This window comes from Hipposideros armiger, unplaced genomic scaffold (genome assembly GCF_001890085.2).
Source record: "Hipposideros armiger isolate ML-2016 unplaced genomic scaffold, ASM189008v1 scaffold_732, whole genome shotgun sequence".
Taxonomy (NCBI): domain Eukaryota; kingdom Metazoa; phylum Chordata; class Mammalia; order Chiroptera; family Hipposideridae; genus Hipposideros; species Hipposideros armiger.
In genome coordinates this window covers 275,037-297,824 of record NW_017732082.1, presented here as the reverse complement: position 1 = coordinate 297,824, position 22,788 = coordinate 275,037, and the positions used below count along the sequence as shown (strand labels likewise).

General features: G+C 38.3%; 1 protein-coding gene and 1 pseudogene across 5 annotated transcripts in view; one reads left to right on the top strand and one right to left on the bottom strand.

The window, feature by feature from the left end:
- RAP1A (RAP1A, member of RAS oncogene family) overlaps nt 1-22,788 on the bottom strand; it is a 75,982-nt gene that overhangs the window by 7,890 nt on the left and 45,304 nt on the right. For 3 of the 5 annotated variants that reach the window (XM_019627452.1, XM_019627455.1, XM_019627456.1), the window contains 5 exons: nt 10,839-10,869; nt 6,104-6,172; nt 4,089-4,145; nt 2,928-3,068; nt 1,131-1,274 (listed from right to left, as the gene is read on the bottom strand). In XM_019627452.1, coding sequence (XP_019482997.1) covers nt 1,131-1,274; nt 2,928-3,068; nt 4,089-4,145; nt 6,104-6,172; nt 10,839-10,869 — 442 coding nt within the window. Of the gene's footprint in view, nt 1-1,130; nt 1,275-2,927; nt 3,069-4,088; nt 4,146-6,103; nt 6,173-10,785; nt 10,870-22,788 lie in introns of all 5 variants that reach the window. The other 2 variants (XM_019627454.1, XM_019627453.1) reach the window with 1 other exon arrangement.
- Nucleotides 16,908-17,558, top strand: LOC109373537 (latexin pseudogene; annotated as a pseudogene).

The following is a 22,788-nucleotide window of genomic DNA, read 5'->3' as shown; positions in this document are numbered from 1 at the left end:
AAAAAAAAAAAAAAGAAAATTGATTTTACCTAAAATAGGCAAGCTTTAACATTCTTAATTATTTGTAAAACAGAGAAATTGCAGCAAGTTTAATATTTTTTTCCCTGCCAGATACTTAAAGTAATTTGGTTACTTCAAAAGTCAGGCAACAGTGTACAACCATAATGTTGAGTCAAGTGAAAATGACGTACAGAACCCAAAAGCCAGAGGACCAGCAAGCAAATACACAGGACTCTGATAACCTGGCCCACTGTTGGCCCTCATGTCTGCTGTAAGTGAGCTGAATTCTGACTGATTACCTTGGATGCTACGCATGGCAAGCACACTGGCAAGTAAAGCTGAGCTGCTGGGAAAGAAACAAAAGCCCGCTGTGGTTTTTAAAAAGTGCTATTAAAATTAACCAAAGCAAAGGAAACCTGAAGGTTTTGCTTGGTTGGTGGTGGCAGTTGGGGACTGACAAATCTTTTAGGGATCCAGTAAACCTGTACACCCAGGCAGGCAGCTTACTTGTTAAGCATTCCTGTCCACAGCTATGTTCTCAGGATAGTGGAGTGCTTAAGTCATGGACAAAAAAAGCCTTGTGCACCTGCTGCGTCAGGCCTAGACGACCGAGTGAATTAGAGCTCTAGGTCCTCGCTTTGAGTCACGCACTAAAGGGAAGCAGGACTCAAAATACCAAATTTTACAACAGCCATGAGATAACATCTTTCCATATAAAATAAGTTAATTCTAATAACTACTTTGATTTTTCTATTTTCCTACTTGACTTTACAACCTATTTATACACATTTGCATAGGTAATTGTTACTGTAATACAGGGGTGATGTGACAATTTTCATACACCATTTTCATCATTTAGAGGCTTGGCAGGACTTTAAACATATTCTTTAACTTAGACTTCCTCTTTGCCAACACGGTAAACAAATATTAAGTGTCCTCATTATAGTCAGTTAAGTGCTTTTATGCAAGCAAAGGAACACGGTTACTAAGAATTACTTAGCATTTTCTATAAATCGATAGACTCGAGATTGTTTGAAAGAATACATCTTTTTCTTAGTTTTTGACTGTTAACTTAAAAGACAGGAAACTAAAAAGGTGCTCATATGTGCTGCCTAGCAGCTGGAGGTTACCTCATTAACGTTGATCTTTGACTTTGCAGAAGATTCTAAAAAGGCACAGTTACACCACTGTCTTGCTAAATTCTGACCCTGTTCTTTGCCAACTACTCGCTCATCTTCCAGGTCACATTTATTGCCAACCAAAATCATCGGAACCTGTGGGAAGGAAATGATATGCCATGAGCACTGACACATTTGTTACTGAGCCTCTTATAAAGCAATCAACTATCTGCCACCAATTGAAATGCATTAATAAAGCAATCAACTATCTGCCACCAATTGAAATGCATTAGTGAGGACTATCAACTTCACCAACTGCTTAAAAAAGGTACATGTATGTGTGCTGGGCGGGGAGAAGGTGGTTGGAGGGGAAGAGACAGAAAAAATATGGAAGAGGTCCTACTATGTTGATCTGCTAAATTATTTTAAGAATATGATTCCCAAATTCTCATGTGGGCTACTATGAATAGTTGGATTCCAAGTAGAAAAATCTGAAGGAAAAGGAACCTCTTGCAACACGGAGAGAAATGTACTCACTGGGCCTCATTGTGGTTTAACTGCTTCATCTCACAGGCCTAACAAATACCGAAAGTGCTGGCAAGACACACACAGTGACAGGTCCTACCCCTACATTTGACAGCTAGATCTGAAGACCAGTTTAGGTGAGATGTTAAGGAGGAAATAAAGCCACAAAGCAGCTATGTCTTCCCTTTTTCTCTGTACCAGAAATGCTCGGCTATGTCCACCCCTCCACCCCCAACACCTTTCCCCTCCTTCCAATAAAACAGGCTCCTATGAAATTGTACAACGTCCTTAGTTCAAAGGTGTCCAGAGAGCGAAGTCATTTGTGACGTGATGGGCACTACACAAAAGAAAGAATTTAAAGGACATGGTGGATCTTGTACCTAAAACAGGCAATTATCAGTTAGACAAAACATACTAGACACCTACAACTCCATGTTTTGTAGTTTATTACATGGGATAAAGAGATTAACACTATCAGGGTTCAGCGATTTGCATGTAATTGCCTATGAAAACAGAACTCTCTTAAGAGAAATCAGTCATGGGAAGGAAGAGAACTGTTGATTAGGTTACGGTTGGTCATGAGTCGTATGGTACAAATCTCTCCCGCCTACAGTATTATCCAAAGTTAGAGTCCTGAGCAGGTGCATACGTTCCAATTAATAATGAGAGAGAACACATGAAAACAGAAAAGAAAGGTACAAATGAAATTTTATATCCTAATTTACACCACTGAAAAGGAATTCTCTGTAGCTCAAAACTGAGGTGAGCATGTAAAATATACATTTCATCTTTGCAAAAAGGCACAATGCTAGTCATCAAATAAAACAAGAATTCTAAAACAAAAATAAAATTAAAAAATAGGGTTAACTACAATCTTTTAACATAATTTAAAAAACAGCAAGTAAAAACTATACCAATAGAATTTTAGAAATAGGAACGAATCATTATGGTCCTTTATAACGTTCTGTGAACACTGTTTCTGACATAAGTACCACCTCTCAAAGCTCAACCTGAGTCCCACTTCTTCAACTAAGTCTTCTTTGACTCTTTCCTCTGCTGCGCTTATTACCCGCATAGACAATCAGCACTTTATCATATATGTCGTCCTTTTCTAACCATCTCAGCATATAATTTGTAGGTAAATTTAGAAAGTTAAAGTATTTTTGGTCACAGAGGATCTTTCAGGCAGACAGATATCCTCTAAATACTCTACTGACAGAGAAAACATACTTTTTATTTGGCCACAGAGAAATGGCAGTATGTCTTAGAGAGAAAAATACTTACATCTTCTGTGTCCTTAACCCGTAAAATCTGTTCCCTCAGGTCCTGTAAGTCATTAAATGTGGACTGAGCTGTAATAGAATATACTAGTGCAAACCCTTGGCCATTCTTCATATACAAATCCCTCATTGCTGTGAATTGCTCCTGCAATAAAAAATATGCAATTATAAACATGGTTTCTTGAACATATACTGAAGCAACTTAAATCAGAATAATCACAAGTCAGTTACTGAGTTTTTATTCCATGCTATCGTGACAGTAAACATAAGACATGATACATGGTTTCTAGAAACTCTGAGGTGAATGCTGCCCACTTACATGACTAGACACAACGACAATAAACTGCAATTAGAAGGGAAATCTTAACCATCCTAATTTGCTTTTGTGTGATTTTGAAAAACTGGGTATAATTCCTTTTTACATACAGATCCTAAGTAAATTATTTTGATGCCACTAAAGACGACCTCCAGGGTAGTGTTGTTAGAAAAGAGAAGTCCAAGTTCTGGGGCTCTTCATCAGTAAGAGGTTGGTGAGATGAAGACTGATCTGGAAAGGAGACTTAGGAGTAACCAGTGACACAGGCAGAAAACCATGCAAGTTGCTGTTCTCTGGAAGCCACATGAATAACATTTTTACAGAGAAAGATAGCGACCAACTGAGTCAAAGGTTAATGAAAAGTCAAGGGAGCTGAGGATATATGCAGGGGATTGATCATAGTGACAGACCATGGACCTGAAGCCATTATATGAAGGATAATGAAAGATGTTAGGATAAATGGATGCAGGTTCCAGGGAAGCGGATAGGTATGAAAGGAAGTGAGGCAGGAAAATGAGTTGGTGAGTGGAGAGTAGGATGCTTAAGAATGAGATTAGGGTGGTAATATAGTTATTGGGGAAAGCAGTAGTAGCATCATCCGTACCTGAACACAAGGAGCAAAAACTCAACACACAGATTCTACAGGTGAACGCAACATACAATTTAATGGTGATGTGTGGGGATTAAGTACATCATAGATGGTTTCAAGAACATAAAAAAATTTAAGAAGCCCTACATTTAGAGAATTTACTCTTAATCAGAATAATTACTGTTACTAAGAGGAATTATTCAGATGACAAAACCTATTTACAAATTCAAATCTATCAAAAAGAGAGAAAACATCCTTACCGTTCCTGCAGTATCCAGGATTTCGAGCATACACTGTTGGCAATCTACTTCAACTTGCTGTTGGGGGGGGCAGGGGGAGGAGAATGAAAAGGTAAAATCAAAACATCAGTCTGTTTTCCTCCCACCTCTTCACTCAAAGTATCTATAATGACTACAAAGCTTTTCTTCAGCAGTTTGCTTGCTGTACTGGTCAAGATTTAACCTGGTACCACAATTAAGGACAGAAGGTCTCAGGCACGTTCTATTAATATTATAAAAGCCAGGACTGTTCATGCTGAGTTTTGCTATTTTCTGACCACCGTAAACTCTGAGTAATGATTTTTGTTATTATTAGAAGGGAAGTGGTCATGTGCTGTGGCTTAAGAAAAACTTCAACAAACAGGTATAGCCTGACAGAAAAAAATAAAGTATAAAATATGTATATTTATATTATCTTCAAAGAAAATAAAGCATAAACATATTAAAGAGCTAAAAATGTAGACAAAATTTTGGGGTAAAGGAAATTTTGCCAACTTACCATGTTCAACTTGTTAGAAGTTTTACTGAAATACGTCATATCCCAAATTTAATACACAGGAAAATTTTAAGAGATAAAAGGAACGCAGAAGTTCTAAAATGAGTAACACTGAACTCATAGTCCTTAAGACTTTAAGAAAAAGGCACTTCTTTGGAAAAGCTGCATGCATAAGGTGTAAGTTTACACACTGAATTCTATTTTCTTAGTGTTTTATAAAAGAAGAGAAAGTTGGCCTAAAGAAAGTACCAACTATTAACCATGTTGGGGAAAAGTGGGGACTTTTTGGGGACTAGGTAAAGCGCTCAGTCTTCAGCATTCTAGGTATAGATCTCCATTTGTGGTTAAAGCTTTAACCAGCAACTTACTTTTGGGAAATTTTAGTAATGCAACACTGTCTTCTAAAATTAACCTAAGGACTATTTTAAACTCTGCTTCGGGATCAGATCATGGATTGATGAGGGGCCCCAATGGCAGCCACGAACTCGCCGTCCCACCATTTACATGGCACTAATGCATCACCTGCCCAATCTGTAAATGGGCATGCTCACCGAATAATAAATTAGGCCTGTGGTTTCTCAGTGTATCCTGAGCACAATTTTGTATCCCACTTGCAGACAACAAAACTGCTCCTGCAATATGGCTTAAAGCGTGAACTTAATCTCGTTGTATTGGCCACTAGTCTTTCTTATCACAATGTCTTTCACCCCACCCCATAACACGTTTAGGAAATAAAATCATGAAATTTCTCCACAATTCTAGCTAGTCTTGTAAATTAAGTAAAATAGTATTTTTTGTTAAGACCAACTTTTTCCTTTTAAATAAGCTTTACTCTTCCGGAGCAGCTTTAGATCCACAGCAAAACTGAGCAGAAAGTAGGGTTCCCACACGCCCTTCTCCTGCCCCTCTAGCCTCCCTCGCTGTCAGCATGCCACCCAGGTGGAAGGCACATCTGTTGGGATCGACGAGCCTACACCAACCAACACATCATTATCATGTGAAGTACACAGCTGATGTCATGGCTCTGTTCTTGGTGCTGTACATTCAGCGGGTTGGGACAAATGCATAGTCACATGAAACCACTGTTATAGTATACAAAATCCAACAAGTAATTTCTTATAGTCTAAAGGTGAAATATCTTTAAAGTTATTATATAACTGAATATAAATAAAAACTTTCAGTCACTGGAAAACTTCAAGCATAAAAGTGATCTTAATTTTAGTTCACAAAAATTTCGCCAAAACTATACCTACTAATTATATGCAACTTTCTACATTAAAAATATTCCCTACCAGGAAAATTAAAGAACAAATTATTATCAGTAACAGAACACGTAGCTCTCTGCAGCTACGCAGTATTCTATGAGACATATTTTGTCTCGGTGAAACTTTTAAAAACAGATATTTCTCAAAACTATTTTTTAAGAAGCGATCCCATGGATCAAGTTTTAAAGTCATAAAGAACTGCCTATGAGCATGTGCACACAAGTTTCACACTTTACCTTTCTGTAGGAGTCTTCTATCGTTGGGTCATATTTTTCAACAAAAATTCCCTGAACAAACTGAACTGTCTAGAAAAAAAAAGGCAAAGAAAAGTTAAGGACTTAAAAGAAAAATCAAACCCTCTTCAATGCTATAATATTTAACCTCACAATGTGGTAAAGATTAAATGAAATAATGTGAAAATTCTGGGTAAGCATGCAAATATAAAGTATCATTATTTTTCAATAAGGACACACCCATAACTGAGAGTATACTTATTACAAAAGGAAGTGGTCATGTTAAAAACCGTCCGAGTGCTGCTGCTGACATTACACTGTTAAATAATCACGAAATGAAATTTTAAAATATAACAAAGATACAATTAAGGACAGAGATTCTAATTTATTGAAAAATGAAAATTATTAGTAACGATTACTCCGGTACATATCTACAGTAACTTTTATAACTCCTGCCCTCAAAGGACACAGACAAGAGGTTTCAAGGCTTTAAAAATTTAGAAGTAGTTTCTTGTAAAATTTATAGAATTTATGAAACTTATAATCACATTCCACTGTCATGTTCACCACAGAAGTAGTTGTTGTTCCCATTTGCCAGCCGAGATACCAATGCACACTTTCTTCCTGATTCTAAAGCCTTATTTACTCTCTTCATTGGAAACTGCTGCCTACTAATCTTTTTCAGATTGTCTACTTTTATCTCTAGGATTTCTGTAAGCACAAACCAGAAACTAAGCATTTATCATTTGGTAAATGAAAAGAAGTACAGAAGATGATTCTGACATATTTCCTGGACAGGTTTAAAACAGGGTCTGGCCCCTTGTTGCTTAAATGCAAGGGTAAGAATGTGGACTGCTGTCAAGGGGGCTGAGGTCATTTACACTTCAGGTTACCCAGAGGCGTATTTTATACATGATTTTAGCTTGAGTTAAACAGATTAACTTGAATGCAGTAAACTTCTAACTTCTCTCTCCTGTTAAACTCTTATTCTTTAAAGGAAACTCAGGATTATAATCACACACCAAAACTTTATTTTTATCAAAGATTTAATTGCCTCATCTTAGCACTACATATAGTTATGAAAAACTTCCTAATATGCTTCATACTAGAACAGAGGTTCTCATTGGGTTTAGGGGAGTGATTTAGGATAAAAACTATTTTCCTAATAATACTATGATGCATTTGCTCATAAATTTACAATGCAATTTTCCAAATGGTATATATAACACATGCTACAGCAAGAAACTGGATTCAGAAGCACATATGAGAACTCAAATGCTTTCTATAAGCCAGTTGTTAAAGAGACCTGCAAAAATGAGAAACAATACCACACTTCACACTTCTTTCTTATTAAAAGCAATCTTTCATTACTTCTCTGAATCTCATCCTCTCTGGACACTTCACTCATTCACACAGACTTTTACTGGGTTGTCGGAAAAGTCATGGCGTATTTTTGCAACGAAAAACAGAAAAAATACGTCATGACTTTTCCTACAACCCAGTATTTTACTCCTTTCGTTTTCCTACTGAATCCCCTTCTTCCTTCCTCACCTACTGTCTTTTCTTTAACAATTATTCTCTCCCTCTCCTATATCTTTTCCTCTCCACTGGATTACTGCCTCCAGCATACAAACATGCTCTACTATGTCCCACCCTAAAACAAAAAACTCCCATAACTCCATGATCCCTCCAGCTTCTGCCCCCTTACTCTGTTCCCTCTCATAATCAAACTTCAATGGGCTACAATGGTGGTTCCATTTCCTTAGCTCTCATTTACTCTTCAACCCACCCCATGATGGTTATGGCACCATAACCTTACTGAAGCTGCTTTTAGCAAGTCCAGCTAGCTACCGTATTTCCCCAGGTATAAGACGCACCTTAATTTTGGGGCCCGAAATTTGAAGAAAAATGTATTACATAAAGTTATTGAACTCAAGTTGTATTCATCATAAAATTCATACAACTCCTCATCACTGTCAAAACTCCCAACCATTAGCTTGTCCTCATCTATATCTGATGACAAATCACTGTCTTCATATATTGCCTCATTCTCAGCGGGAAATGCAAGTAAAAAAATCTACAACCACTGTATAAGACGCACCCAGTTTTTAGACCCCAAATTTTCCGAAAAGGGGTGTGTCTTATTCATGGGGAAATATGGTACCTCCATGTTCCCATATCATCCTTTTCCTCTTTACGTAACTATCAAGTAAAGACATTCTTTACATTCCAGTACAAAACATATTCTTCTATGCTGGATCCTTTAATCCCACCCACTTTTAAAAGGTTGGGAGGTACTCAGAACTCAGTCCTGAGTTCTTCTCTTCTTTCTCCAATCTCTCTCTAAACAATCTCATTTATTCCTATGGGTTTTTATTTTTAATTATTGTATTTGTTTTTGACAAGGTAATTCATAGGACACAGGACAAAATACAAAAGACACAAGAGTATGCAGTGGTAACCCTACCTACCACCATTGTTCCCAGCTGCCCAATTCCACTTCCAAGGAAGTAACTGTTATCTGCAGCTTATTGAACCTTGCAGAGATAGTCTGCATTTTGTAACATTCCCCTCTTTTATAAAAGGCAAGTGGTAGCACACTCTGTTTGGTGCCGTTACCTTCTAAATAATACACCTCGGATATCATTATATATCTATACATGTAGGGCTGCTGCGCTCTTTTTAATGGTTATATTGTAGTCTACTCAAAATGAAAAACTTAGTTGGGTGGGCCGAGTGGCGCATTGGTTAGGAGTTGGCTTGGGATGCCAGCTCTGAGCAGCAGGGCCCCAGTTCCGATCCGAAATGAGGGCCAGTGATGCTGTGCCCTCTACAGCTAAGATGGTGAAAAACAGCTCGACCTGGAGCTGGGCTGCCGTGAGTGGCCAGCAGCCGGCATGACCGGCATTACAATGGCCGGCAAGCGACTACCTCACCTGAGAAGAGCACAATGATAATACCAACATGGGCCAGTGAAGCGACGTCCTCCACAACTAGACTGAAGAACAAAAGAGGACAGCAACTTGTCTGTTCCCCTCCCCCAATTCCCCAATAAAATCTTAAAAAAAAACCCCACCTTAGTTAACTAGCCCCTACTGGTAGACATTTAGGTTGTTTCAAAACTCTTGCCATTGTAAGGAATGTTACAATGGATATCCTTGACCATGTCATTTTGTACATGTGAATTCTGTGTGGGATCAATTTCCAGAAAGGACTTGCTGAAGTAAACATTACATGCATTTAAAATGACAGATTTCAGGACCGGGCGAGTGGCTCAGTTGGTTAAGAGTTTGCTCAAGAGTGCACGCTCTGAGCAATAGCAGTTGGATTCCCAGCCTGAGCTGAGTTGCCGCTGAGCCACCAACAGGTGGCAGGATGGCTCAGCTAAAAAAAAAAAAAAAAAAAGACAGATTTTCTCAAATATTCACCACAGAGGTACTAATTTACACCCCAAAGGAAATGTAATTCTCATGAAATTAAATACTATCGCTATACCCATGGCACCCTAAATCATGTCACAAGTTTCTCTTTAAGCCATTATCTTGAGGACCCTATTGTTTACTTGATGTATTTGCTTGAATATTGCACAAATATCAGATTTGACCAGACTCTTGACTTTTACTCTCACATCCACTCACTCCCAGGTGTTTCCCTTCCAGCCATAAAATCAGTTCAGTTAGAAACTTGGGAGTTGTCCTTGACAGCTCCTTCTCTCCTAGTCCGCACATCAATCCAGCACTATGTTAGGCCAGTTCTACCTCCTACTTCATTCTCAAAACATCTACTTTTCTCTTCTTCGCTGCCATGGCCCTAATATAAGCAATAACCTGGTGTACTGCATTAACTCCCAACGTGGCCCCCACATCTACTGTTTCTCATCTAAATTACTCTACACAGCAAAGTGCTCTCTTTAAAACATGTAACTAATTCTGACCCCTTTCACCCCTCCAACCCTACCTTCAATGGCTTCTCATAGTCATTAGGAATAATTCCAAGCTCTTATGTGATCTTCATGTCATGATCTGGCTCCTGTCAGCTTCTCACCTCATTTCCCCCACTTGCTCCTTTCTTCACTCCTGCCTCAGCCACTGTGACCTTTCTCTTAGTTGTTTAAATGATAATTTACATTCACTTGTCATAGGAACCGCTCTTAATAATCTGTACTTTTCTTTCAAAGTATCTCTCTCATAATTATAATCAAGTAGTTCCTTGTTTAACTGTGTATTTATCACATCCCCTCCACAATAATGTAAGCTCTATAAGGGACAATGATGTTTTTTGTTCACTATGATGGTTGTAATCCTAGAGTCTGACATTGTAGAAGCTTAATAAATATTTACTAAATAAATACAGCACATAGTTGTAATCATCAGTCTCTCCCACTGGAATGTTAAGTTTCTTAAAGATGAGAACAATCTTATTCCTCTTGAATCACGAACACTAGTGATTGATATACAGTCGGTAGCCAATAAAAATTTGGTAAGTGAAAGAATGAATGAGCCACCATTATAAAACTACACATTCGTGGTTACTGAATGAATCCCGTCACCTCTGGGCCCGATATTAGGCATATAAAAAATACTGCCACCTTTTCTCTTTAGTGACTAGAAGTTTCAAAGCAAGAAAACATCATCAATGTTCTTCTTGTACTATCCTAATTAGTTATAGTTAGGTGGCTAACTTACCAGAGCAGACTTCCCCACGCCTCCTGAACCAAGGACCACTAGCTTGTACTCACGCATGATGTGGTCTGTTTAAATACTGACAATCTGAAAAAAATAAAAAATTGATAAGTATGCTAAGATTAGCCTAGGAATGTACAATGTTACATGAAATAATAAAAGATTTCGTTTTTTATTTGCTTTTTCCCTTAAGACTATAAAGGGGAAGACAGGGGCTACACAGCAAAACCATGCACATTTTAACATAAGTTTATAGGACAGCTGCAAAGCATTTTAATTCATTAAAGATCGTCTTTCTTTTTAAAAAAAAAGATTTTATTGGGGACTCGGGGAAGGGGAACAGACAAGTTGCTGCCCTTTTGTTCTTCAGTCTAGTTGTGGAGGATGTCGCTTCACTGGCCCATGTTGGTATTATCACTGCGCTCTTCCCGGGTGAGGCAGTTGCTCGCCGGCCATTGGACGGCCGCTCACAGCAGCCCAGCTCCAGGTGGAGCTGTTGTTCACCATCTTAGCTGTAGAGGGCGCAGTGTCACTGGCCCTCGACTGGGATCCAAACTGGGGTCCTGCGGCTCAGAGCTGGCGTCCCAAGCCAACTCTTAACCAACGTGCCACTCGGCCGGCCCAAAGATCATCTTTGACTAGCATCAATCAGCCTGTTCATGTTACTTCTAAGGCTGTTTGATCAGAAAATAAGATGATTAAAACTAGTAGTTATAACTACAATCATCAACCCAATTATTTATGAAGCTATTATTTAAACGATGTATGTACTTTTCTGAAAAGTTCATTGATAAGCTATAATATTATGTACATGCTATTTGCTTAAAATATCATATAGTAATTCTATACTATTTTGTTCATTATTGTACTAGAGCTGAACCATGTAAAACGTTACCTCAAAAATTATTAGGATATGAATGGACAATTATGGATAAAATTGTTAAAACTCTATAGGTAGGTATTAGTAATATACTCTATAAGACCGAAATTGCTAGAGAGGAAAAAAAGTGAATATAAACTTTACTTTGTAACTCCACGATTATTTTTAAAAGTAAAAGGGCAGGAAAGAATTCCCAAAGGCTATGATGGAATAAGTAGGAATGAACTTTCCATCCCACAGTAACAGCTACAACAGCAATCAAAATACAGTAAAACCTTGAATTGCGAGTAACTTGGTTTGCGAGTGTTCCACAAGATGAGCAAACATTTCTAATACATTTTAACGTGGTAAACGAGCAATGTCTTGCAATACAAGTAGTTTGTTTCCAGAACGAATTATGCTTGCAAACCAAGGTATTACGGTATATGAAAACAACTGTTTTCAGACATTGGACAATAAGACGTATAGGACTGTGACCTCTGACAGGTGGAGAGGAAATGAACTGAGACCTACAACTGCCCTGGCTTTATGCTTGAAGGCACTTTCCAGACTGTGGCACAGGGAGGAGAAACTCAAACAGGCCCAGAAGCATACCAGAGAAGAGGGAATTATGCACAGAAAATTCCAGAAATTTGCACAGGGGTCCACTTGAATCTGGCCAATCATTAAGCTAGGTATGCAGGATGAAACTCCATGAATTAAGGCAAAGAATAAATAGGGATCTACACACTGAACAATTCCCAGAGTGCTAGGAAATATTGGTGTTCTGACCACAAAAGTCCTCTTTGTTGAAAAACAGGCAATTAATTCACTTGAAACTCCAGGAGATTCATACTTGAATAGCAGAGGTAAACATGCCCTAGAGTAAAAGATATTCTAGATGCTTCCTAACAAGGCTTAAAAACAAGCATCAAAAGGATAGAGCCAATCCACAGGTAATTCAACTGCTTGTCAAAACAAAACTCAAAATTCTTTAAAAGCAAAATAAATCTATCATTCATCAATGTGAAATTTACAATGTCCATAGCATCCAATAAAAATTAGCAGACATGGGCTGGCCAAGTGGCTTGTTGGTTAAGAGTTGGCTTGGGAATGCGAGCTCTGCGTAGCAGGGCCGTCGGTTAGGATCCAACATGGGCCAGTGACGCTGCACCCTCTACAGCTAAGATGGTGAACAACAGCTCGACCTGGAGCTGGACTGCCGTGAAACGATGGCGACAGCATAGGCTAAAATGGGGTTGCAGTGGGCTGCCGTGAGCTACGTGAGTGGCTGGCAACTGGCGTGAGCTGCCGTAAGCTGCTGTGAGTGGCTGTCCAATGGCCAGCGACTGATCTGCCTCAGCTGGGAAGAGCACAATGATCACAATACCAACATGGGCCAGTGAAGCAACGTCCTCCACAACCAGACTGAAGAACAAAAGGACTGCAACTTGTCTATTCCCTGTCCCCGATTCCCCAATGCTGTTCCCCTCCCCCAATTCCCCAATAAAAAAATCTAAAAAAAAAATACACTAGGCAAAACAAGCCAGACACAAAAGAATGAACACTGTATGATCTCACTTACATAATACTCTAGAAAAAACAAACTAAGTTACAGTGCAGGAAGCTGCTTGGGACCAGTGGTGGTAGGGTAGGGGTGATGACTACAAAGGAGCATAAGGGAACTTTTTAGGGTGATGAAAATCACCTGTACTTTTGATTGTGCTGGTTGTTACATGGGTGTATATATTTATCAAAACTTATTGAACTGTACATTTAAAATAGGTGCATTTTATTACATGTAAATTATAGCTAAACAGAATTTAAGAAATTCTGTGGTGAAAAAGGGGGAATTTCTCAGATTACCAATTACATACATGATGCTATGAACTGAATGTGTCCCCCACCAATTCTTATGCTGAATCCCTTCCCCTAATTCAATAGTATGAAGAGGTAATTACCTTTGGGAGGTAATTAGTATTAGATGATGTCATAAGGGCAGAGCCCTCCTGAATGGAATTAGTGCCCATATAAGAGACCCAAGAGATTGCTTCTCTCTACTTTCATGTGATGATACAAGATAGCCATCTACAAGCCAGGAAGCAGGCTCTCACTAGATGCCTGATCTGATAGTGCCTTGATCTTGGACTTCCCAGCCTTCAGAACTGTGAAAAATAAACTTGTTTAAGCCACCCAGTCTGTGGTAATTTGTTATAGCAGCCCAGACTAAGAAGCATATTAAGGATAAATTAGTACACTATATAACACATGATGGCAAGTGTGATTGTTTTTCTGAATCAAACATTAGCAAAGCATCTCCCGGGTGCCAGTTCCATACGAGGTGCCAGGGACGCAAAAATGAAAGTATATGTTTTCCATCCTCAAGTAGCTCCTAGAGGAATTAAAAACAAATAACTACCATATGATGTGAAGTTACTACAGAGAAAATGAAAAGGTTGGGGAGGGATGGAGGAACAGGGGAGAGAGAGCGCAGGAAAGTTTTTCACTGCAAGTTACGTAATAGCTAAATGAAAAGCTGAATAGGAATGTTCCAGGTATGTAGGGAAGGGCATTCTAAGCAGAGGAAACAGCTTGACCAAATACTCTATATTCCATGAGTAGAGAAGATCCAGGAAATACCACATAGCTCAGTGTGGCTAGAACACAGGGTTTAAAAAAGCTACGGAAAATGAGGCTGGGCATGGAGACTGGGTTATGCTTGCAAAGGCATTTGCCATGTTAAAGGCCTCACATTTTACCTAGTAAGCAGCGGGGAGAAGAAAACAGTAATATAGTTAGCTATATAGTCTGGAAAGATAACTAACAGTCTATATAATGGACTGAAGGAGAGAGAGGTGGAGGCAGGGAGAACAGTCAGGAAGCTACTGCAATGGCTCAGGCCTGTACAGCAGGACTAGGCTGAAGAGAGGACAGTGGTTTCCCAAAGTAAAACTGGGAGGACTCCATAGCTGAGTAGAGGCTATAATTATGAAGAATGAAGAAGAGTTGAGGATAAGTCCTAGATATCTAGCTTGGACAAATTAGGTGGCTGGTAGCATACCTCTCATTAAGACAGGAAATACAAAAAGAGGTTTAAAAAGAAAGTTAATACTTTCTTTTTATCAACTTTGAGAGTCCTATGGGAAAGCAGGTAAAGACATCTGACATATATTTAAAACTTCAAGTCTGGATGCTCAGTAGAAACCAGTGGGCTAGAGGCATAGACTTGGGTATTGTTCTAAAGATGGTAGCAGTTGAAACCACAGCAGGTGAGATCACCAAGGAGCATACATTGGTGAAAACAGAAGAAAGCTAAGGATTGAGCCCCGAGAAACCACCACAGTTTACTATATAGATGGACAGGAGACCTGAGGAAAAAGTGAGGTGGGAGAGGTTTGTGCTGGACACTAGTCATTTTATACCTCTATCAGTGTCAAGAGGTTCTCTCATTTCTATGGGGAAAAAAATACTGTTAAACACAAAAGCATGTATCTCACCCAGACAGATCCTCATATCCTAACTCGCTTTCCAGGCCCCAAGTGATTCTTAGTCTGGGGACTGCTGTCATTTTAACAAGATGTGAATTCATCATTTCTCTAATCCAAAAATGTGTATCTTTTAAGAGGGAATTCTAATATAGCAAGGCTCATTTATACCCCAAAGTGCCTCCTAGGGCAGTAGGATTTGGAGAAAGCACTCAGACATGGCCAAATTATTCTGGATATTCTGCAACAATAAAATATTTAGCCCCTGTCCCTCAACTCAAGTGGTAAGATATTCAAGTTCCAAAGCCATTTTTGTATGTGTGTATAGAAAATGCTATGTCTTATGAATGGAAACCCATATGCACACATGAAAATACACGAGTGATATAGCTCAGATAAAACACACACACACACACACACACACACACACACACACACACTTTCACAATCTAGTTTAAAAAACTAAAAACATTTTACATGGAAAAAAGAGAAAACACACATACCCGATAAAGAATAATGTGGATTAATATTTCCTTTTTAAAAGGGTTAGTGCTAACTCATTACTGCCAAGTTAGAAAACCACTATGTTCTTCCGAGCAAATCCCATGCCTTTTTATGGAAATCTCTTGTGCCCTGCACTCCCAACACAGCACCAGAAAATGTCTCCCTCTGGTTAAGATTTCCTGACAAATAAGGAGTACGAGAATAAACATCATGCTATGTTTAAATTTTAAGTCAATCCTGAGTCCCTAACATTATGGCCCAAAGTTCTATAGCAATTTTTTCATTCTTCCTTTAGCAAAACTACTTCTAAATTTCATAAAGTAACATAACTTGATTGTCTTTGTGGCACAAATCGATCCCAACTTTGTTTCTGTTTTTAAACATGTAAACTAACTACAAAGTGAAATAGTTTCTCCTGCACAACTAAACCTACAAAACAAAATTTACTAAAGGAAATTTAGCTGTGACAAGAAATTTGAGAAAAAATGTTTTTACATTAGGAACTTGAAGGTAGTTTCTTAACATGCAGTTATTTAAATATTTACAGAGCCATGAATATTTTAAAACTGACAACTGACCACAACAGGCTGAGGGTAGGGTCGGGGGTGGTGGTGGTGAATAAATATGGAGATCATGGTTAAGATTTAACTTTCTCAAATAAAGAACAGTGTTCTTCACAACATCACACTGGAAATTCAACTTTTTTTGTAACATGAAATCACATTGATACTTTCTTGTTCTCCTCAAGACTAGTATTTCCAGGAGGAGGATGTATATAGAGATAAAATGATCAGACATAATGTACTTATAAATGAAGTTTATAAATTAGCCTTCACAGTCTTAAAACCAGGCACACTCAGCCCAAAAGTACTTCCTATCACTTCCCACAATGAAAGGAGGTAAATTCCTGTAAATAGAAGAGGCCAACATGGATTCTCAAGAACAACAGACAATTCACCACAGATTTGAGGAAAACAATTTGACAGAGGCAATAAATTCAACAGAACAAAAATCAAAGACAACAGAGCTAAGAGGGCCTATAAAAGACTGTAAAGTAAATGTAATATCCTCAAAGAAACTTGTGAAGTTACCAAACCTATGTAAAAGACACAATGGAAACTTAGGAAATAAAATATGACCATAAAAAAAAAAAAAAAGAAAAAAGCAAAAGCAAAAGCAGAGGCTTGGCAAGCCGGCAGCAGGCTGGATGGCAGTGCACTGGTACTCTGCTGGTAAGCTGGAGCAGACCCGCTTCTCCCAGCAGGGGCTCACCAAGAATGGAAACCCCAGCCTCCAGGGCGGCCTTGGTGGAGAAGTGCATCAACTACCAGCAGGGGACCTCCCCACAAAGTGTTTCTGGTGAAGACAGTCAAACAAGCCAGCATGGAGGACATTCCAGGAAGAGGACATAAATGTTGCCTTAAGTTTTCTGTGAAAGAAATTATCCAAAAACAAGTGAGAGTGAGCTGCACAGCTGAGGTACTTTACCCTCCACTGGGACAAGATACTGCACCAGAGGTAACGTCACATTTGAAGGAAAAACTTGAAAAAAACCCAGATGAAGACGAGAACATATTTTATCAAAGACTCAAGTCCATGAAGGAACCACTAGAAGCACAAAATATTCCAGACAGTTTTGGAAATGTATCTCCAGAAATGAAGCCAGTTCGACATTTAGCCTGAGTTGTCTGTGGTTACATAACGTGGCAGAACTCTACAGAAAGCACATGGTATAAAGCAGTAAAAATTCAAACTGTCAAGCAAGTGCAAAAAAACGATGACTTCATTGAGTTAGACTGCACCACTCTACTTCATGACACTGCATCTTAGGAGATTATTCCTTGGTAAATCAAGTTCTCCGGCAGCCACGATATGGTACTAAAGTAAAACATAATAGCTGTCTGCCAAAGGCAGCACAACTGGAATAAAAGAAGACCCTAACACTGGATGAAGTGTCAACATGCTTATTAATGACGCGTATGTCAGTTTTCACTGATATCTAGCTGAAGGGGCCAAACAAATCCCAAAATGTCACTTTGTATAAATGTCTTGATTACAGCACAGAACTGTATAGCTTTCATAATAAAGAGTGTCATCACACACACACACACACACACACACACACACACACACACACACACGAAGTTCAGTAGATAGGCTGAAGAGAAAAATGTATACAGTTGAAAAGCAATTTAGTGAACCAATATACTGAACCCACCCAAAAAATGCAGAACAAAAGGACAGAGAGAGGGGATGTACGGAAGAAAGAGGTAAGCGGGAGAGGGCCCCAGTTCTACCAGCTATCTGACAGGAAGTCTAGAAATCAACCAGAAAAATGAAAGAAATAATAGGACATTTCCAGAGAGGTAAATTAAGAAAGTTAGATTCAGGTTTAAAGTGCCAGGTGAATGCAGTCGTCATCATTATCATCAAAGAGATTTACTACTGAAAATATTGTAGTTGAAATTTCAAACTACTAAAACTGAAGACAAAAATCCTAAAAAGTTTCTTGAGAGAAAAAACATATTCCCCTTCCCTTGCCTCTGGGCAGGTTTACTGAAACATAGCCAGAGTGATGTTGTCTGGCTTCTGAAGCTTTTCTGAAAGGGTGCCAGGGCTGTCAGGCTGCCACGAAGCTGCCACTTTGGAGAGACCAAAGAGACAGGGTGGCCTGAGGAGCCCGACCTGTCTGAGCCCTGAATCAAGAAGCCTTTAGGACGATTCCAGACAGCCACCATCTGACTGCAACACCCAGAGAGACCTTAGGCCAGACCCACCCAACTGAGCCACTCCCTAATTCCACAGTCAAGACCTATGAGCGATAATGCATGGCTATTGTTTTAATCCACTGCATTCTGGAATGATATGATAACTAAAAACAGAAAGAAGAAAGGACAAATAGACAAACAGAAAATAAGTGGAAAGATGTCAGACTATCCAAATATATCAGTAATTACATTAATAAATATTCAACAGGAAAAATAAAAATTAAAACACAGGACAAAATAAAGCTGACAGAGCTAAAGAGAAAAGTAGGCAAATACATAATCACGATTTTCAGCAAATACACAATGACAAAATTTTAACATAACTCTCAGTAACTAATAGAAAAGAAAAATAAAACCAGTAAGGATATATAGATTGATATATCTATATACCAAATAATCAATTAACTTAACCATATAGACCAGGGGTGCCAAAAAATGTATATAAGTGGGACACTTTGGTCAGCGTTGCTCAAGCAGTAGTTCACCATAATCAGAAGCGTCTGGACGCCGATGGTAACCACTTTGAGCACCTCCTGTAATTGCAGAAGTAAAACGTGACTTATATTCATCTTTTGTTATTGGTATATATCGAGTATTACAATTTTAATAAAGTTTTCCTTTCTTAAAATGTATATACATTTTTTTGGCACCGTGTGTGTGTGTGTGTGTGTGTGTGTGTAACACCACACCCAACAACTGCAAATTGCACTTTTTTTTTTTCAAGCACACATGGATCATTTACTACAACAGATCATGCTGGGCCACAAATCAGGTCTCAATAAATTTCAAAGGACTGAAATCATACAGAGTATTATATATTCTAACCACCATTCAACTAAACTAGAAATCAATACAAAAATATAACTATATAATCTCAAGATGTTTTAAGTTAAACAATACAGTTCTAAATAATATGTGGGTCAAAGAAGAAATCAAGATGGAAAATAAACAATTAGAACTAAATGATAAGAAAAATACATATCAAAAATTACTGGAGGTGGTACTCCAACAAAAAAGGAAAATGATTCAAGAAATAGGCATAAGAACAAGAAATCATGGCAAGCAAATAAATTGGTAAAAATTATAGCTTGAACTCTAGCACTGTAAAATATATATATAAATCTGGAAATAAGACTCGGTGATTATCTCAACATTTTGGTTTGGGAGGAGTTAGTGAAGGCATGTTAAAGTTTTTCTCTTGTTTGGGAAAAGAATAAAGATACTGAATCTCTATATATATGCATTGAAAAATATCTAAATGTGAAAAACGTAATGTCAACACCTAGATTACCTATAACTTAAAAATCACTAGAGAAAAAAGTGGGCAAAGAGGGCTGGCCAAGTTGCTCAGTCAGTTAAGAGCTTGCTCAAGAGTGTGAGCTCTGAGTAACAGGGTCACTGGTTCAATTCCCACATGGGCCAGTGAACTGCACCTGAGCTGAGCTGCCACTGAGCTGCCAACAGGTGGCAGGATGGCTCAGCTCGTGACAGCACGTGCTCCTAACAAGGTTGCCTGTTCGAGATGGTGGGCTACGTCCGCCCACAACTAAAGACTAAACTCGGCACCTTGAGCTGAGCTGCCTGCTGCCTGGGTGGCTCAGGGGACAGAGCATGTGCTCTTAACAACAAGGCTGCCAGATCGAATCCCACATGGGATGGTGGCTACGCCCACCCGCAACTAATTGAACACAGGCAACCTGAGCTTAGCAGCGCAACTGGACTTGGAGCTGAGCTTGCTGCGCCCTCCACAACTAAGATTGAAGGACAACAACTTGGGTGTTCCCCTCCCCCAACTCTCCAACACTGTTCCCTTCCCCCAATTCCCCAATAAAATCTTAAAAAAAAAAATGGGCAAAGAAAACTTGACCAATTCAGAGTTATAAATGAAAATAAACAAGAAAGGTAAATAAAAGATAGCAGGAATAGGACAAAACAGATCAGTAGCCCCAATACAATAAAAAGAAATTCTCCTAAATCCTAATTTTACAAACCACAAATGATAAAAGCTTAAGGCTCAGAAATAATACACGTAACTTGCATGTAGCAAATCTTATATTGAATGAATAGGAGGTTTTGTTTTTTCTTGTTTTAAATACTGAAGTCAATATTTAATAACAGAATGCCTCAACTACAGTAAATATTTCCTTTGTGGCAATGCACTCTAAAAATCTCTCTAGATGTGGTTATCTAACTTTTTGAGCTCTACCCTCACAAAACTGCCCATTTCATTTCTGTGTAACCTAATTGTTAGAATGTTCTTTACGCTGCTCTGTTTCTTTGTGGTGGCCACTTATTGGGTCTCTGCCCTTTGGTGTCAAACAGAATAATGAGAATTGCTCTTCCAGTCCATAGTCCTTCAAATATTGTAAGACATATCCTCTTTTCAATAAGCAGTCCAATTTCCTTTTTCAAATGATAAAGTTTCAAATTCTGTGATCATTCTGACCTCCTCTGCCAAAGCTTTAGTTCTTTCTCTTAAAATAAAAGTAACACATGCTAATAAACACTATTAGCAAGCCTTACTAAAAGGCTTATAACAAAAGAGCAGTCATTCTATCCCCTTAACCTAACAGTTCCTTCAAATTTTTGCCTCCATATTTCTAAATAAGACATTTGTATTACTATCTCTTGGTTTTTATTGGGTTGTTGGAAAAGTCATGATGTATTTTTTTGTTTGTTTTTCGTTGCAAAAATGTGTCATGACTTTTCTGACAACTCAATAGTTTTAGATATTGCTATTATGGTGCATAAGAATTGTAGCTCTCTGAAATAAGACATAGCAAAGTAATATATTAAGATTACATTTCCTTTTTTGTATAACTTGTGTTTATTCTGGAATTATCTATCAACATAATTTTCCACCCAAACTTGTCAGATAATCTATCAATTTCACCCCCCCCCCAGCCTACTGTAATCTGTACCAGTTGCTCTCCAGGCCTGCAGATGCCTGTCCACCTAGGCCTTTCTTATCCATTGGGTCAGCACAGCATGCTTCAAAACGCCTATCCACAAAGTACGACCACTACTATTTTTTGCTACCATTCCTCCAGAAAATAAGAAGCTTGCCCTGGTAGATCAATGTCTTCTCTAAGCACACTGCTTAATTCAGTGTGAATATGTACTACAGGGCTGGTAACAATATTTTTTTAGAAAGAGAAAGAAAGAAAAGGAAACAGTGAATCATAGATCTTTCTCAGAATTATTCCATCACTTGTTGGTACAAGCATCAAAAGCTTACTAGTAACACTTAAAAGCACAAGGTTTCCACAGTTTCTGATACTTGCATTTCCTCAGTAAATGACACTTCCTAACTTCTTCACATATAAAAAGGAACACAAATTCTGTTCTAAAAGATATTTATCCATCAATTATCCCCAAATATCTTTACGTATAACTGATTTAGTTATCCCATTCACTGCACCCTTGAAATTCTCCAAAAATGCAAGTAAAGAATTAAAATATTTAATCCAGCCCTCTTATTCTGGAGCAAAATTTTTGGCAAGTTTAAAAAGTGGTCTTGAAAGGTTTACTATACTATTATGACAACATATGCAATAATCTACCATTTGAATTACTTCTTAAACAGATATGTCAGTGAGTACACTTTTTTCTCTACTATAATAATCTCTGTAGCGTCTGTAGTTATATCTCCTTTTTCATTCTTACTGTTTATCTGTGCCTCTTTTAATCAATCTTATCAGGATTGTTAATTTTATTAGACTTTTTAAGAATCAACTTTGCCTTTGTTGATCCTTCATTGTAGGCTTGTTTTGTATTTCTTTAACTTGTTTTTATGTCTATTATTTCCTTCTTTATTGTTTTTTTCTCATTTAGATTGAATGCTCAGCTATTTCATTTTCAGCCTTTCTTATTTTCTGATTAGTATCTCTGCCCCTGCCCCAGGGATCCCTTTTTCCTTCTCTACAAAGTGTATCTTTTTTAATGTCTTAGTGATGGTCTAGTGGTGGTAAAATCTGTTTTTATTTATCTGATAATTTCATGTTACCTATGCCCTTGAAAGATATTTTCACTTAGTTATTTACTCTCAGCACACTGTAGTTATTATTCTCTTGTCTTTTGGCTTCAATTTTTCCTTTCAATTAATCAGCTTAATTACAGATCTTTTGAAAGTAATCTGTCTTCTTCCTCTGGCTATTTTTAAGATCACTGTGTGCAAATTTAACTATGAAGTGTTTAGGTTTAGATTTTTATTTGGCCTGTTTAAGATTTAACTTCTTGAATTTGTGTCTTTTTGTAGTTTTAAAAATTCTCGGGCCGGCCGAGTGGCGCGACGGTTAAGAACTCGCTTGGGATGCCAGAGGGCCCCGGTTCGGATCCCACATATGAGGGCCAGTGACACTGCCCTCTACAGCTAAGATGCTGAACAACA